This window comes from Leptodactylus fuscus, chromosome 4 (assembly GCF_031893055.1).
Source record: "Leptodactylus fuscus isolate aLepFus1 chromosome 4, aLepFus1.hap2, whole genome shotgun sequence".
Lineage (NCBI taxonomy): Eukaryota > Metazoa > Chordata > Amphibia > Anura > Leptodactylidae > Leptodactylus > Leptodactylus fuscus.
Genome location: NC_134268.1, coordinates 208211697 through 208227714, shown reverse-complemented (window position 1 = coordinate 208227714; position 16018 = coordinate 208211697). Strand labels below are relative to the sequence as shown.

General features: G+C 44.2%; 1 protein-coding gene across 1 annotated transcript in view; it reads left to right on the top strand.

Annotated features, from left to right (window-relative positions):
• Positions 1 to 11125, top strand: part of LOC142201187 (macrophage mannose receptor 1-like) — a 183087-nt gene extending 171962 nt beyond the window's left edge. The window contains exons 51-56 of the mRNA XM_075272015.1: positions 4245 to 4410; positions 8137 to 8286; positions 9201 to 9317; positions 9815 to 10033; positions 10515 to 10550; positions 10905 to 11125. Of these exons, the coding sequence (XP_075128116.1) occupies positions 4245 to 4410; positions 8137 to 8286; positions 9201 to 9317; positions 9815 to 10033; positions 10515 to 10550; positions 10905 to 11125 (909 nt within the window). The remainder of the gene's footprint in view (positions 1 to 4244; positions 4411 to 8136; positions 8287 to 9200; positions 9318 to 9814; positions 10034 to 10514; positions 10551 to 10904) is intronic.
• The last annotated feature ends 4893 nt before the right edge of the window (positions 11126 to 16018 follow it).

Below are 16018 nucleotides of genomic sequence, written 5' to 3'. Positions count from 1 at the left end.
CCATCGGTATACAGGATGAATGGCCTGTCAAATTGAGCAAATGCCAGGATGGGAGCGCTAGTCAGGGCCTTCTTTAGTTCATCAAATGCTTGTTGCTGAGGCGGCCCCCATGAGATAGGGCGTGTCTTCGGACCCTGGGAAGTCCCTCTCAAGAGTTCATGTAGTGGACCAGCGATTTTCGCAAACCCTTTTATAAATCTTCGGTAGTAACCGGCCAGTCCCAAAAACGCTCTCACTTCCCGAAGTGTCTTGGGCTGAGGCCACTTGCTCACGGCCTCCACCTTACTATCTGCAGGACGAACTCCTTCAGCAGATACCTCATGTCCCAGATACTCTATGCTGGTTTGAAAGAGATGGCACTTTCTTGGTTTGATTTTAAGGCCATGAGCGCGGAGCCTACTGAGCACTTGCCGCAATCTCCTCAAATGTTCTTCAAATGTGGGTGCATGGACTATCACGTCATCCAGGTATATCAGTATCGACTCGAAGTTCAATTCACCCAGGCAGTGTTCCATCAGACGTTGGAAGGTACCCGGAGCATTCGTCAGCCCAAATGGCATTCTGTTGAATTCATACAGCCCCATCGGTAGAATAAAGGCAGTTTTCTGCCTATCCTTTTCTGCAACAGGTACCTGCCAGTAGCCGCTTGCCAGATCTAGGGTTGAGAAATACTTGGCTCGCTGCAAAGCCGTCAATGACTCTTCTATCCTTGGCAGGGGAAAGGCATCCTTTACTGTGGCTGCATTCAATTTTCGATAGTCCACACAGAACCTCAAGGACCCATCTTTTTTCCGCACCAAAACCACCGGCGCAGCCCATGGGCTTTGGCTTTCCTTCACTATCCCACTGTCTATCATCTGAGACAGCATGGTCTTCACCTCTTGGTAGAGAGTAGGTGGGATCTGCCGGTATCTTTCTCGTATTGGGGGAGTATCCCCAGTGGATATTTCGTGCTCAATGGCCGTTGTGCACCCAAAGTCTTCCTCACTCCGAGAGAAAGCAGATTGAAACTCCCACAGTACGGCTTCAATTCTTTCCATTTGATCAGAGGTGAATTGGCTTGCATCAATTTCCATTTGCTCCAAAATTCGCTGGCCATTCCACTCAGGTGTGGGCTCCTCTTCAAAATTCTGGTCCACTACCAAAGTCCAAGCATCACCTTTCACTACCCGTAGGGCTAACTGTCTACCTGTGAGTGTCTCTGCTTGGAGCACATGCAATTCAGCCACTTTCTCTCCTGCATGAAATGTAACTTCATAATCATGTACGTTGATACACCGGACTAGCACTTGTCCATCTGCAACTGATACAATTGTTCTGGCGACCACTGGACTTCGGCTAGCTTCTGACAAGCCCAGGGGTTCAATTAGCACATCTATGCCATTCAGCTTCCGGTTTCCTCCAATCGGCATACGTATTATCTTCTCCTGACGTGGGGGTACGGTGCAAGTAGTCCCATATGGAGCATATACTGTTCCAATGGGTTTACCCACAGGGGTGCTTTTACAGATACCGCATGCTCTGATCAAGCGCTGGAATGCTCTCCGGGTGGGCTTATGGGAAGTTGCTTTCTTCCAATAACCAGGGCCCTCTTTTGAAAACATGACTTGATCTAGTTCTCGCAGGATATTCATTCCCAATACGACTGGGGCTTCATCTCGAGCTGGCTTCTCCACCAGCACCACTCCCTTCTTGCCAACGTCTTGTCCGCATAGCTCTATTCTCATCCAAGCTACTCCGAACACAGGTATAGCAGTCTGGTTCACAGCCGTCAACTTAATCAAAGTGTCCTTCTCAGGTTTCATCAGATGGCCGAAGTTTCTCTCAAAGAATTTCAAAGGCATCGTGGTTACTTCTGATCCTGTGTCTATAAGACATCTCACCCATTGTCCTTCAATCAGCACTTCCAAGTAAGGGCTTTCGGCCACAAGGTCCCGAGGGTCTTCAGGGGCGTCCTGGCACTTTACTTCCCCCGCGGCATGCCCCGCTGCCACAGGGAGTTCCCGTTTAACGGAAGACATTCTGGGTTTGCGTGGTTCCTCGGGCATTGCCGGGCGATATGTCCTCTTTCTTGGCATATCCAACACTGGGGGCCCCTTGCCCTCGAATAACTTGCAGAACCCCAAGTCTGTCCAGGTGTAGGTGGATACGGACTGGGGTGATGCATGGTGAAGTTTCTTGTTCCCTCCTCCAGAGGAGCTTGACATGGTGCAGTAGCCATCAGAGCAGCACCCCTTTCCCAGTGTTCAGGCGGAACTGGGGCCTGTAACCGTTCCAACTGTCTCTGAATTTCTCCCACCGATGTGCTAAGTACCTTCACCAACTCTCGCAAATCTTCTTCATTGGAAGGAGTTCTCTGACTTGCTGCAGACTGCATTCTCACGTTGTACACTCCATACTCTTCTTCTTTATCTCGAGCCACCGCTTCTGCTTGTATCCTCTGGAACTGTAAAGTAGCATCCACCCGGATACGGTCCTTGAGCACCTGGCGCAGAGGAGGGCTTCGCAAACCGAGGATGAACTGATCCCGGAGGATTTCATCTCCATTTCCAAGGTCATTAGCACCCCTGGCCTCTCTCTTTCGTACATGTGACCAAATCTCCTGGAGGGCATTGGCAAATTGGGGGATGGTCTCATCTTCATGCTGGAAGCGAGTGAAGAAGCGGGATCTAAGGCTACCAGTACTGGATGTTTCTCCATAAATGGACTCGAGGATCGAGATTATAGATTCCAGTGTCTTCCTTTCTTCCTCAGGGCGCAGCATTACAGTGCGTCGGGCATCTCCTTCCAAGGCATTCAGCGCCACATCTGATTGCAGATCAGGAGCCAAATTATATAACCGGAGGGTGCTTTTAAGATGTGCAACCCAGTCTTCTAGTGGCCTATTCTGACCATCATATCGTACTAATTGACTCAAGATCGCCCCTGCAGGCAGACACATAATCGGAGCTGCTGCCATGGCAGGAGGGTTGACTGGGGCCTCAGGTGGAGCTTCCCCGGACTCTGAAGCGTTCTGCATGGCGATCAATGTACCCTGCTCGCAGCGCCAAATGAAAGAGAACCAAGGGCTGGGCCCACAGGTTCAGCAGGTACACGATGCCACACAGACGCACACAGTGTTTTAATCCCCAAGACAAAGTTTACTGAATAAGTCACAGAATAGCGATCTGGGAAAACATGTAACACGGTATAAACAGAGAAGAAATACAAACTAATATGCAACAGAATATTGCAGCAAACTAACACTATACTCCTAGTTCCCACAGTTACTTAACAGGTACCAGATACAAGTCCTTTAAGAACACGGTTCTCCTGGATCGGTCCCTCGTTGGGGTGCACCCTAAGTATTGCGCAATACTATTTGTAATCCACAGTGAAATGGGGTCTTCACATAAAAGTACAGTTATATCCTATGCTCCAGCTCTCCACTTAACAGACAGGCCAATTTCCCAGATGATAAGGTGTCAGCGTAAGAGTCCCTTATATTTCACCACGTGGAACACGTGGACGCGGCCAAGCCGTACTTACAAGTCCTTGAGGCCTTCCTCTCATGTGGTCTCCTTTACCTTCTGAGCTTCAGAGCTTTCCAGACTCAGTCCCAAAAGTAGCACCACAGACTCTGTGTCTCCAGACTCAGTCCACAGCCAGCATGGCAGTTCTTCCATCCAGCAGAGCACAGGCTGCCTTCCAGCATGTCAGGTCTCCACTGTCCCCTCAGCACATCACCTCCAGCCAGGACCCTTCTCTCCACAGAACTCTACTTCCTGTTTCCTGGTAATGGATGATGCAAATGACTATCTCCAGTGCAAGGTATCAAAACTGCAATCCCAGCACACTGCCAGGCTTGTAGGAGTCCAAAATGTCCCAGTAATTATCTGTAATCAGAGTTTGCAACCTCGAACAATATTTACATTCTGAAGAATTAATTGCATTAATTCCCTATGGGCATTTATTAATTTGCTGCCACCTACTGACCAAAGTTAGTTACTGACAGTTTACTACATCACACCCTTACACAGTTACCAGAGGACCCTATAGAGTATAATGGGTTTCTACCTGAAAAATGCTGAGAGAGAAGTGCTGCTTGCAGGCCTTTTCTCTCCGCATTTTTGAAGCAGATTTGGGGACGGAAAGCCCGAACATAGTTTGAATGCTAGTGTGAACCTAGCCCAGAGCAGTACATTTTCATGAACCCATTTGTGATGCTTTTGAAAATATGAATAAAAAAATGGTAATTCTTTTAGACTGGAAATACATACAAGTGGGTTGATAACTGGAGAGTACGGTACACTAGATGGGCTGCTGGAGAGCCAAGAATGGGCACCTCCTGTGTATATGTGGATACAGATGGAAAATGGAAGACGTCGTCCTGTAATGAGAGTTATTCCTCCATCTGCAAACATACAAGTGGTAAGATGATCACTGTCTAAATTAAGTCTATGTATCATATATACAGTGTCGGACTGGGGTGTCTAGGGCCCACCAGTGGAATTATTTCTAGGGGCCCACCATCAGGACCCTGCAGACCAGTGATACTGAGACAGGTCGGCTAAAGGTAATAACATGTCAGGAGACTTGCTGCTCACCCGCCATACACTGTGCACCACTTCACTACCTAAACCCACTGCTACACCCTGTATGGCAAATGAACAGCTCGGCTCCTAGAAATGTTACCATTACCTGCAGCCACACTGTCCTGGAAGAGCTGATCTGCAGAGGTCCTGGCTGTTGCATCACCGCAGATGTAATATTGATGGTCTATCCTAAGGACAGGCCATCAATATTCAAAAGGTGGATAAGTCCTTTAAAGATTTGTCCAGGAATTGGAACAACCCATGTGCCGGGCGGGAGGAGTAAAATAAAAAATAAATAAGACGCACACTCATCTGTCCTTGGCGCTCCGTTGTCTGCTGCCAGTGTCCACTCAGTCTCGTGCTGCCGCCTCCTTGCTGGGAGTCCTGCACCTCATGTGACTGCTAAGAACAATTAGGTACAGGATTTCCAGAAATAAGGCGCTACCATGAGACTGAACAGACACAGGCGGGAAACAATGGGGTGCTGGGGACAGGTGAGAAGGGTTTTTTTTTTTTTTTTTGTAATTTTTACACCCACCTGGCGGCCGCCACAGCGATCGCTCCAGTTTGTGGACAAGCTCTTTAAGCTAAAGCCTCACACTGCAGAAACACAGCGTTTTTGGCTCCGGCAGAAAAAAAATTATGTGTTTTACAAAACAAGCAAAGTGAATGAAATTTAATCAAATTTACCTCATCCACACATTGCAGGAAAAAAAGACGTGGAAGATGCTGAAAACTCTAAAATGCGTGCGCTTCTAAAAACATGGCCGGTTACTTTCAGCTGCACAATCAGGAGAAAGTGCCGGGAAAATGCATCAAAAGCTCATTGAAATACACTGTGGAAAAAATACGTTGTGCTTCACCGCTATTTTTTTCAGCAGTGCTTTTTAGCTGCGTTTTGCTGTTGGGCCTCATCCTTATTATCTCAATACATTGTGTTCTACACTATAAGGCTAAGGCCCCATGTAGCAAGCCGTAGCAAAAAAGCGCTGCAGGAAAACCCCCAGCGGCAACACATCAGTTTTTCCTGCAGCGCTTTTTGCAGAAACTCCACAGAGGTTTCCTCTGAGGACTTTCTGCTTCCATTATACCTATAGGGACACTGTAAGTGATTCTGTAGGTATAAGTGAGATGCTGCGATTTCCAAAACCGCAACAGTTTTGGAAATTGCAGCATTTCCGCTTTTTGTATTTTTCTGCAATGTGTGGATGGGATTGCACATACTATATACCTACACACTCATAGATATACATTCATATACCATATATAAACCATATATACACTTATATGAATGTATGAATACTATATATACATATACACATTATTATAGCATACTGTATACAATCACAAATACCTGTATACAAAAATACAGTCCTCACACAGTATACAAGACACATACTTTAACCCTTAAGTACTATCATGGTGTCTATCATAGTGATATGTGTATGATAGACACCATGATAGGACTTAAGGGTTAAACAAATGTACACAAATACATATTAAATATTACATTTTACCAAAAAAAGAAAAATATATACTCACATTTGTGAAGCAGATCATCGCAGCAGCAGACTCCTCTGTTCCCACACGGTCCGATGTAAGAGATGCTTACTGCTGGGAGGGGGAGGGGAAGGAAGTCCGGGCTGCAGAGAGAGCTGCAGAGAGAGCTCTTCTAGGATGGCAGGGATAGATGCAGCTGCTGCCCCTGGTGTGCTCCGTCCTCCAGATGTATACTTTCCCCATAATAATAGGGAAAGTATAGCACTGGCAGGAGGCCCCTCTGTGCAAGTGTCGGGGCCCTGGGAAACTGCCGGCAGCCGGGCAATTTTAATCATTACAGTGCTGCCCGCAGCCTGGGGCCCCGAACTGATAGTCAAGGCTTGGGCCCACCGGGGGATTCACCGGTTCCCCGGCGGGCCAGTCCGACCCTGCATATATAGGTCAAAAATTCTAATCTGATATTTGTCCTAATACATCTTCATAGACATTGGACATTTTTTAGTCCACCACTAGTGCTGCTTAAAGAGGACATGTTACCACCTCCACCGATTCTAGTTCTTAGCATCTATTAATAGCTGCTTCTCCACTAATTGTAGCCTCACTTGGAACTTTTTCTCTAGCTCCAACCGTTTGAGTAATAAGTGCAGGTAGTGTTGGTGCCCAATGTGCTAAATAAGCTCTGTAATGTCAGAAGAGCAATGTCACACAGGGGGCGTGACTCCGAGCTCCAATCAAAGGCAGCCAGTGTCAGAGCTCAGAATGTGGCACTAAAGATGTTCAACAGTTTCTTGCCACAAATTCTACCAAAATTCTGGAGTATTTTACGTGATAAATCTCTCTCATTATGTCCAGCTATGCAGTATCCACCTACAAAAGACATAGATGAATGTTAACTCAGTGGTTCCTAAAAATTTTTGTACCAAAGACCACTTTCCTGCAAGACAATTTTCCTGTTGCCTGATGGAGGAACGGGTTTGGGGTGGGGTTTTTAGTGGTGGAGAAGGGTTAGAATGATCAGTCTGTTCAAAAGAAAAGATTTACATTTATCTATATTTTATTAAGGGACATCTTTCTCCATATCCTACATAAATTATTGATAGCATGGACAGCTCTTCAGAAGAAAAGGGTTAAGGAATCCTGATATCAGAAATATTGACGGGGAGTCAAAATTGAAGCCTGAAAACACACCACTCAATCCTATGTTATCTTCCTTTGCTCTACAAACATCCTCTAGCCTGGGCAACAAGACAATCTCCATTCAGTTTATTGGCAAAATGTTGGGAACAGAGAAATAAGAGTATAACTGCCAGATTAGGTTACACATAGTTACTAGAGATGAGCGAACACTAAAGTGTCCAAGGTTCGAAATCCGATTCGAACAGCCACACACTGTTCGGCTGTTCGAACAGATTTTGAACCCCATTATAGTCTATGGGGGAAATGCTCGTTTCAGGGGTAGGCAACATTTGATAAAATCATACTTACCAAGTCCACGAGTGACGGTCGGGCTGGATTCTGCTTGAAGTCTTCTCCCGGCGCAGGGCCCCGCGTCCTCTTCCGGGTGGAATTCACTCTGCCTAGGCATTCGGCCTAGGCAGAGCCGACTGCGCATGCGTGTGCGGCTCTGCCCAGGCCCGACGCCTGAGCAGAGCCGACTGCGCATGCGCGAGTATGCGCGTGCATGCCCGCGCATGCGCAGTCGGCTCTGCCTAGGCCAGATGCCTAGGCAGAGTGAATTCCACCCGGAAGAAGACGCGGGGATGCAGCGCGGAGAAGACTTCGGAAAGGTAAGAGAAGAACCAAGGTTGATTGGCAGAATGTATAGCATTCTGCCAATCAACGCTGTTTCTGCATTGAACATTAAACTTCGAACAGCTAGTAGTGTTCGATCGAGTACGAGTATTTTAAATACCGTAGTATTCGATCGAACACCTAACCGATCGAACACTACTCGCTCATCTCTAATAGTTACCTCTAATCTATTATGGAGACACATTTTTATAATTTTAAATGCATTGAGACAATCAAGTTTGATGTCTTCTTCTAACTTTTTGTGTTAAAGTCATCCCTCCCACTGACCCTCCTGAAACACCTGGAACCTGCCCAAATGTAACTTCAAAGGCCTGGATTTCCTTTCGTAACCATTGTTATATTTTTGAATCATCTTCCTCTGCTTCATGGTACAAGGCATCCTTAAAATGTCTTCAGTATGGTAAGTTCTATAAATAACTTTTATAGAATTTTTAAAGGGATCCTATCATTGAATACCTTTTTTCTCCCTAACACGTAGGAATAGCCTTAAGAAAGGCTATTCTTCTCCTACCTTTAGATGTCTTCTCTGCGCCACCGTTCGGTAGAAATCCGGGGTTTCTTCGGTATGCAAATGAATTCTCACACAGAGCTGGGGGCGGTCCTCAGCACTCAATTCTGCCCCAATTCTGTGAGAGAACTCTCCAGCCACGCCTCCATCTTCTTCTGGAATGGCCTCTCCCTGCGTCGTCTTCTGTCCTGGGTTTCAATCTTCTAGGCCTCGGGCAGAGCCAACGGCGCATGCCCAGGCCACAAGAAAATGGCCGCTTACACAGTAAGCTGGTGTATGTGGCCATTTTCCTGTGGCCGGAAGAAGACACAGGGAGTTGGTGTTCCAGAAGAAGATAGAGGCGTCGCTGGAGATTTCTCTTGCAGCATTGGGGACGCCCCCAGTGCTGCGGGAAAATTCATTTGCATACCAAAGAAAACCCGGGTTTCTACCGAACAGCGGCACGGAGAAGACATCTAAAGGTAGGAGAAGAATAGTCTTTCTTTAGTCTATTTCTACATGCTAGTCAGAAAAAAAGGGTATCCAATGATAGGATCCCTTTAAGAGCTATAACAAGTGCTGATATAACTATAGTGGGTATTTTAATTGATACATTGTAGAAATATTAAATTTTTTTAAATTAAAATCATATTCAGCCATTGAATGTAGTATTCTCAAAGGTGAATTTTGGTGGTGGGCATTGTGAAGAGATTGGCCCTGACAGAGTTAAATATAAATTGTAAAATAACATCAGATCATTGACTATGTTGTGCCATTCCCTAGAGGATTCCAAGCAAACAGAATTACTCACTATGACAATTTTCTAGGTGGAAGTTTAACTTCCATTGAAGATTCCACTGAATTGGATTTCCTCCTCCGTCATACTGAGTTACTCAGCGACCTGGAAGAAACATGTTGGATCGGACTTTACAAGAATGTGGAAGGTATAGTATCAGAACACTGGGCTATATGCACACGACCATCAAAAAAAAACAAAAAACAAACGGTCCACAGTCTTTTTTCATGGCCATTTTGCATCAAACCCAGGGCTCCAGTGCTGCAAGGCTGCAGTGCTAACCACTGAGCCACCATGTAGCCCCATTAGTTTACAAATTTAAACATGTTCATAAAATTCACAAATTAGACAGTGATTGGATAGTATTGGAGCAGTGATGGCAGCCAAATAGTTCATAAAGTCTCATGATACAGTATAACGTTCAGCGCTGCACCTTGGTCATAAATCAAGTGTCCATTATTAAAGAGCTTGTCCAAGAGTTGTAATTAAAGTGAAGTATATACAGTAGATAACTAAACTAAAAAAAAAATAAACTGAATAAGGTAATACTGGGGTGGAGTGTTTCTTTAGCAATACATTACAAATTATATATACTGTGTAAATGTTTTCTCAACTTTCTTAAAAAGGAAATATTTGTACTTCCAGACAATTGGCTTTGGTTAGACAACACACCCACGGACTTTGTAAACTGGAACAATGAGGAATCCAATGAAGACGATAGTCTTAGAGATTTTATATTGTGGCCCTTTCAGGAATTTGATACAGATACAACTGCAACGTGTGTAATGATGGATGCCAAAAAAGGAACTTGGCGCGCCAAAGCGTGCGCTAGATACAGAGGCTACATATGTAAGGCAATAAAAAGTAAGTTGTCATAAACCATCTTTTTATTTTTGAAGCATTGTTATAAAGATGTGTTTCAATTAAAAAAAAAAAAAAAAAACAAGAACCTCATAGGATTATCACTAGAAGTGGGCGAACCACTTTGTCATGAACCAAATTCAAACCTAAATATTGTATAGCCCTGATCTCAACACCGTCCAGTCTGTCTAGGGGTACATGAAGAGACAGATGGATTGGAGCAAGTCTACATCCACAGAAGATCTGTGCTTAGTTCTCCAAGATGGCGGCGGGAACAACCTCCCTGCCGGGTTCTGCAAAAAAATGTCTGCAAGAATTGGTGGATTGTAAAGTTCAAAACTAACATCAAATATTGACATTCCTCTTTTCTTCTTTCACTTAATTTTATTAACTGATGAAAATAAACTATTGACCATTCTATTTTTGGAAGCCTATAAAATACATAAAAATCTGATTTCTAACCTGTTGTCTGATGTGTTTTCAGCTCCGCTGCCCCCAGAGAAGCTACTAGAGACCCCAGGTACAGTATAACTTATCTCCCGCTATTATCTGGGATATTATAAAGGACATTATAAGGGGTTTCTGGGCTTCGGTGGGATATTTATACCTAAAGATTAGCTTGAATGGGGCTAATAATACTGCAAATCCATGTCAGAAATCAGAGCGTTAGCCATGGAATTCTGCCATATAGCCAATTAATGTATAAATGGTGGATTTGCAGTGTGAACATAGCCTAAGTGTGTGATGTAATAGAGGGATGTAATGACAGTAGTGACCGACTACTGACAGCGATGGCTTATTACTCATTTACTGTCACCTCTGTCTGTAGGATTTGTCACTGTAATAACTTTCTAATCCATATTTGCCTTTACAGAAGAAAGGTCCTCACATGGCCTGACCACTGGTGCAGTTCTTTTTGTCATTCTGGTCGTTGCTGGAGTCGCCGCTGGAGTCGTCTTCTTATATAAGAGAAAACGGAACACGTCGCAACCAGAAAGTGATTTCTCCAATAGAATACACATGGACAGAAGCCAAGCAGATATCACACATGATGAAGCCATCTTAGTGGACAACTTTGGCCAAAATGATCTCTAAAATGATGGATTTATAATAAAACCAACCACATCTGTACAATAATGTCTGGTCTGTAACAAGCTCATGGACAATTTCCATCTACAAGGGTTAAATAACACCGGTGCACTGTTACTAAATATAAGAGATAGCGGAGTCAAAAGGGGTCTACAGGGTATTGGATTTTATCACCTACCCTATCTGACAGCTGGCCCCCGCACTGATCAGCTGTACAGGACTGCTTCTGACACCCTTACTATACACAACATGGGGCTGTGCCCTGTACAATGACGGGTGTCATCACTGCAGCTCAGCACCCATTAACGGCGTCCAATCACTATACAGGACAGGGAGAGAAATGCTTCCAGCCTCATGTTGTGTATAGTATGGTTGCTGGAAGGGACCTTGTACAGCCAATCGGTGTTGGGGCCAACTTTCAGCCCCGCTGATCAGATATTTATGGCCTATCCTGTGCCCCTAACCCCTTCAATTTTCAATCCTAACCCCTTCAATTTTCAATGATACATATTCCACCCAACTTAAATTTTTGAGAAGAACCCTATTTGGTCAGCCCAGAAAAGTGTTTATGAGAACCTCTTTAACCCCTTCCCGCCGATGGCACTTTTTGACTTCCTGACCAAGCTCGATTTTTCAAAACCGACATGTGTCACTTTATGTGGCAATAACTTTGGAACGCTTTAACTTACCAAAGTGATTTTGAGATTGTTTTTTCATAACACATTGTACTTCATGTTAGTGGTAAATTTTGGTTGATATGTTTTGTGTTTAATTCTGAAAAAATAGGAAATTTGGTGGAAATTTTGAAAAATATGCATTTTATAAAGTTTGAAATGATGTACATTACATACAGATAGTCAGACCGCCAAAATTATATAATAAATCTCATGTCCCAGATCTCTGCTTTATGTCGGCATCAAACTTTAGGCGCCCTTTTAATTTTTACGGACATTATAAGGTTTACAAGTGAAACAACAATATTCAAAATTTTCAAGAAATTTCCAAAACCCATTTTTTAAGGGACTAATCCAGTTATGAAGGGGTTTTGAAAGACCCTTGTATTAGAAACCCCCATAAGTCACCCCATTTTCAAAACTGCACCCCTTAAATAAGCCAAAACAACATATACCTAGTAATTTAACCCTATAAGTGCTTAACAGGAATTAATACAAAATGGAGGTGAAATTTTCAAATTTGATTTTATTTTACTAATATTTTCATTTAGCCCTAGAATTTGCACATTCACAAGGGGTTAAAGGAGAAAACGCATCCCACAATTTGTTAGGCAAGTTCTCCCGACTACCATAGTACCCCACTTGTGGGTGTAAACTAATATATGGACGCTCAGCGAGACGCAGGAGGGAAGGCGCGCCAAGGAGCTTTTAGAGGGCAGATCTGGCTGTGATCAGTTTCAGGAACCATGTCGCATTTACAAAGCCCTTGAGGTGTCAAAACAGTGGAAACCTCTAGAAAGTGACCCTGTCTTGAAAACCGCACCCCTCAAAGAATTTATCAAGTGATGTAGTGAGCATTAGTAACCCCGACGTGAATGTGTAAGCTGTGCGGAGTAAATTGGGTACACCAAATCCCATTATAGTTTCCCACTAGCTCCTATGACACGGACGGGGAAGAGGGGCATTCTGGGGGGTCAGCGCTGGTGTATTATCTCTCATAAGCTCTAAATATGGGGGGTCCCTTGAAAACACTCGCACATCTTATACATATCCTTCTAGTAGCAGCCACTTATGTCCTAATGATTTGGCGACTTTTGGGGGTTTTGTCTTCACATTGTACAAGGTAGATTTTTATTTTTATCTTCTGGCAATGTGGCCATATGAGGGCTTGGTGTTTGCGGTATTAGATGAGCTTCTCAATGCCACCATTTTGGGGCCTGTAACTTATTGACTACATTTTATTAACTCTTTCTGGGTGGGATGTAAAAGAAAACATCAATTCTGACATTGCTTTTTAGCATTTTTTTTTTTTCCCGTGCAGCGTACAGCATAAGTAACATGTTGCCTTTATTCTGCGGGTTGGTGCGATTACGGCGATACCTCATTAATATGATTTTTTAATGCGTTGCTATTTGTGCAGAATAAAATTCAATTTAGGGGAAAAAAATCAATTATTTTTGCATCGCCATCTTCTGAAAGGCATAACGTTTTTATTTTTCACTAGATAGAGCTGGTTGAGGGCTTATTTTTTGCGGGAAGACCTCTTCTTTTTATTGGTACCATTTTGGTTTTCATCTGACCATTTGATTACTTTTTATTGAACATTTTGTAAGGGAAACGTGGTGAATAATCATTATTTTGTGCGGTTTTCTACGTTTTTTTTTTACGCCGTTCGGGTTAAATAATGTTTTAATTTTATTGTTCCGGTTATTACGGACGCAGTGATACCAAATATGTAATGTTTTTTTCTATTTTTCTTTATTTTACATAATAAAACATTTTATATGGGGAAAAAGGGATTTTTGGGTCTTTATTTATTTCTATTTTATTTTAAACTTAAACTTTTTTATTTTTACTTTTTTCAAACTTTTTTTTTCTGTCCCCATGGGGGATTGAAGCAGTGATCGGCTGATCACTGCTTCACTACATATACGCTGCAATACACGTGTTACACGTGTATTGCATTGTATAGGAAGCTGTCAGCCTGTGTGGACGCACAGGCTGACAGCTTCCTTTTTAGGCAGGATCAACCAGGTAGTGAAGGGGGTAAGTGATGGGGCAGACCCGGGGTCACTGATCAGACCCCGGGCTGCCCCCTACGAACACCGGCACCCCCCGAAACCGGCGCGGGGGGTGCCGATCGCCGCCATTTTCAAACGAAACCCCGGAGGTGCCAGCGGTCATGTTGACCGCCGGTATATCAGGGGTTAACACCCGCGATCGGACCCGGTTCCGACCGCGGGTGTTACAGGGCAATGTCAGCCGTAACATACGGCTGTCACCCACAGCGCATGGTGCGCACACAGTTTCTGTGTGCGCACCATGCATCCGCCGTAATAGTACTGCGGTTTGCGGGAAGCCCTTCCCAGCAGCGCCGTACTATTACGGCGAATGTCGGGAAGGGGTTAAAGGGAGTGTAGCACCGGTACCTAGCGTATCAACTAAGCCCCGAGGATAGAAAGGTAAGGATCACCTGAATCAAATTGTCATTGCTCCAAAATCATAAGCATCCACACCTTTGTTGCTCCAAAGAGCTCATTTGCATATTGATAAAAACAATATCTCAGCAACAGAGACATAAATAATAAATAAATAAATAAGAGAAAACACCGATTAATTCAAGTGACCCTAACCTATCTATATGAGGGGCTGGGTTTATATACTGAGTTCCAGTGACACACTCCCTTTAAGAGAGGTTTGAAGGTCTGAAGATTATACTTCATTGTGTTCCGCATAGTCATCCCACCTTGTCATGCACCTTTCATGGTTCCTGAGGCAAGATCTCAGACTTGTTTGCTTGTCCTTCTACATGTCAGTGAAGGAGCTGTATCAAAACTTGTGCTATGGAAGGCCAAGGGAGTTGTGTTTAGTGACCAATTGGATTCCAGGGTTCAATATTTAGTCATCTATAGGAAATATATAATCTGATTCCTTATTGGTTGTCTATGAACACAGCTTATCCATGGACATACAGACACGGATGTCAGTACAGTCTCTGAAGATCATGGCTTGGGAATGGCTGCAGATCTACGTCTCAGATTGGAGACATTTTCTAGGACACAAACCCACAACCTCTTCTGTGTATAATTCTGCCTGGTATACAAGTAGTGTATCTGCTGCTCATAATCTCATGTAATCTGTCTGTACAGTCTATGGACAAAATTACAGAGAAATGTATACAGCTTCTTTGTAATCTATTTTAGGCCTTCTAGGACCAAGTCATCTCACCGTTACAGGGATTGTCTGGTATAGAAAACTATTTTCTAATATTATATCACAAAATGTTATATTAATAGAGGAGGGTATGCCCCATAATAAGACCCCCTATTTACTAGACTAAGCTGAGAGCAGCTACAAAGAGTTACTTTGGAGGACCTATGACTTCTGTGCAACCTGTTGGGTGTAATGGCAGCCATGTAATATTATATTGGGTTTCCAGGCCAAACACAAATAATAGTCATGGGCGAGAACTGGTGTATAAGATAAAATGGAGTGTTACTCATGACAACAAGAAGCCCTGTGATCAGATTACCATCCAGGGACCCTTCTACTCCTAAAACTGGATCTCTTGTACAGCCACACAAGGGTGATGTTGCCAAATAAGTAAGTAATGACGTGCCATGATTCCATGGGTTAGATCTTCTTGTTTAGGACTAGATAGTCCAAGTGACTGCAGTATTGTAATCCTACATACAGTGGCGTAACTACCGTGGTAGCAGCAGTAGCAGCTGCCACAGGGCCCGGGCCATTAGGGGGCCCGGTGACAGCCGCTACTGCTGCGTTTTTTTTTTTAAATAGGCTGTTACGGGCCCTATTCACTTGCCGATCCTGGCTGGGCCGGGATCGGCAAGTGACACCGTGGGCCCCACAGGGGCTATCATTATACTCGGGGGTCTTTGCAGACCCCCGAGTATAATGACCGGCGGATCGGGAGAGGTAAGGAACATAAAAAACTGTTACTTACCTCTCCGCGATCCTACCAGGCCTCCGTCCTACTGTTGTCTGACGTCTCTGACGTCACATGAACCCGGCATGCTTCCCGGGTCATGTGACGTCCGACGTCATTAACGAAGGACGCGAGCGGTGGTCAGCACAGGAGGACAGCACAGCACAGGAGCCGGGGAACAGGTAAGAAGCAACAGTGGTTTTTTTAAAAAAATGTTTTTATTCCCCGGGTCTCCGATTATTATACTCTGGGGTCTGAAAAGACCCCAGAGTATAATAA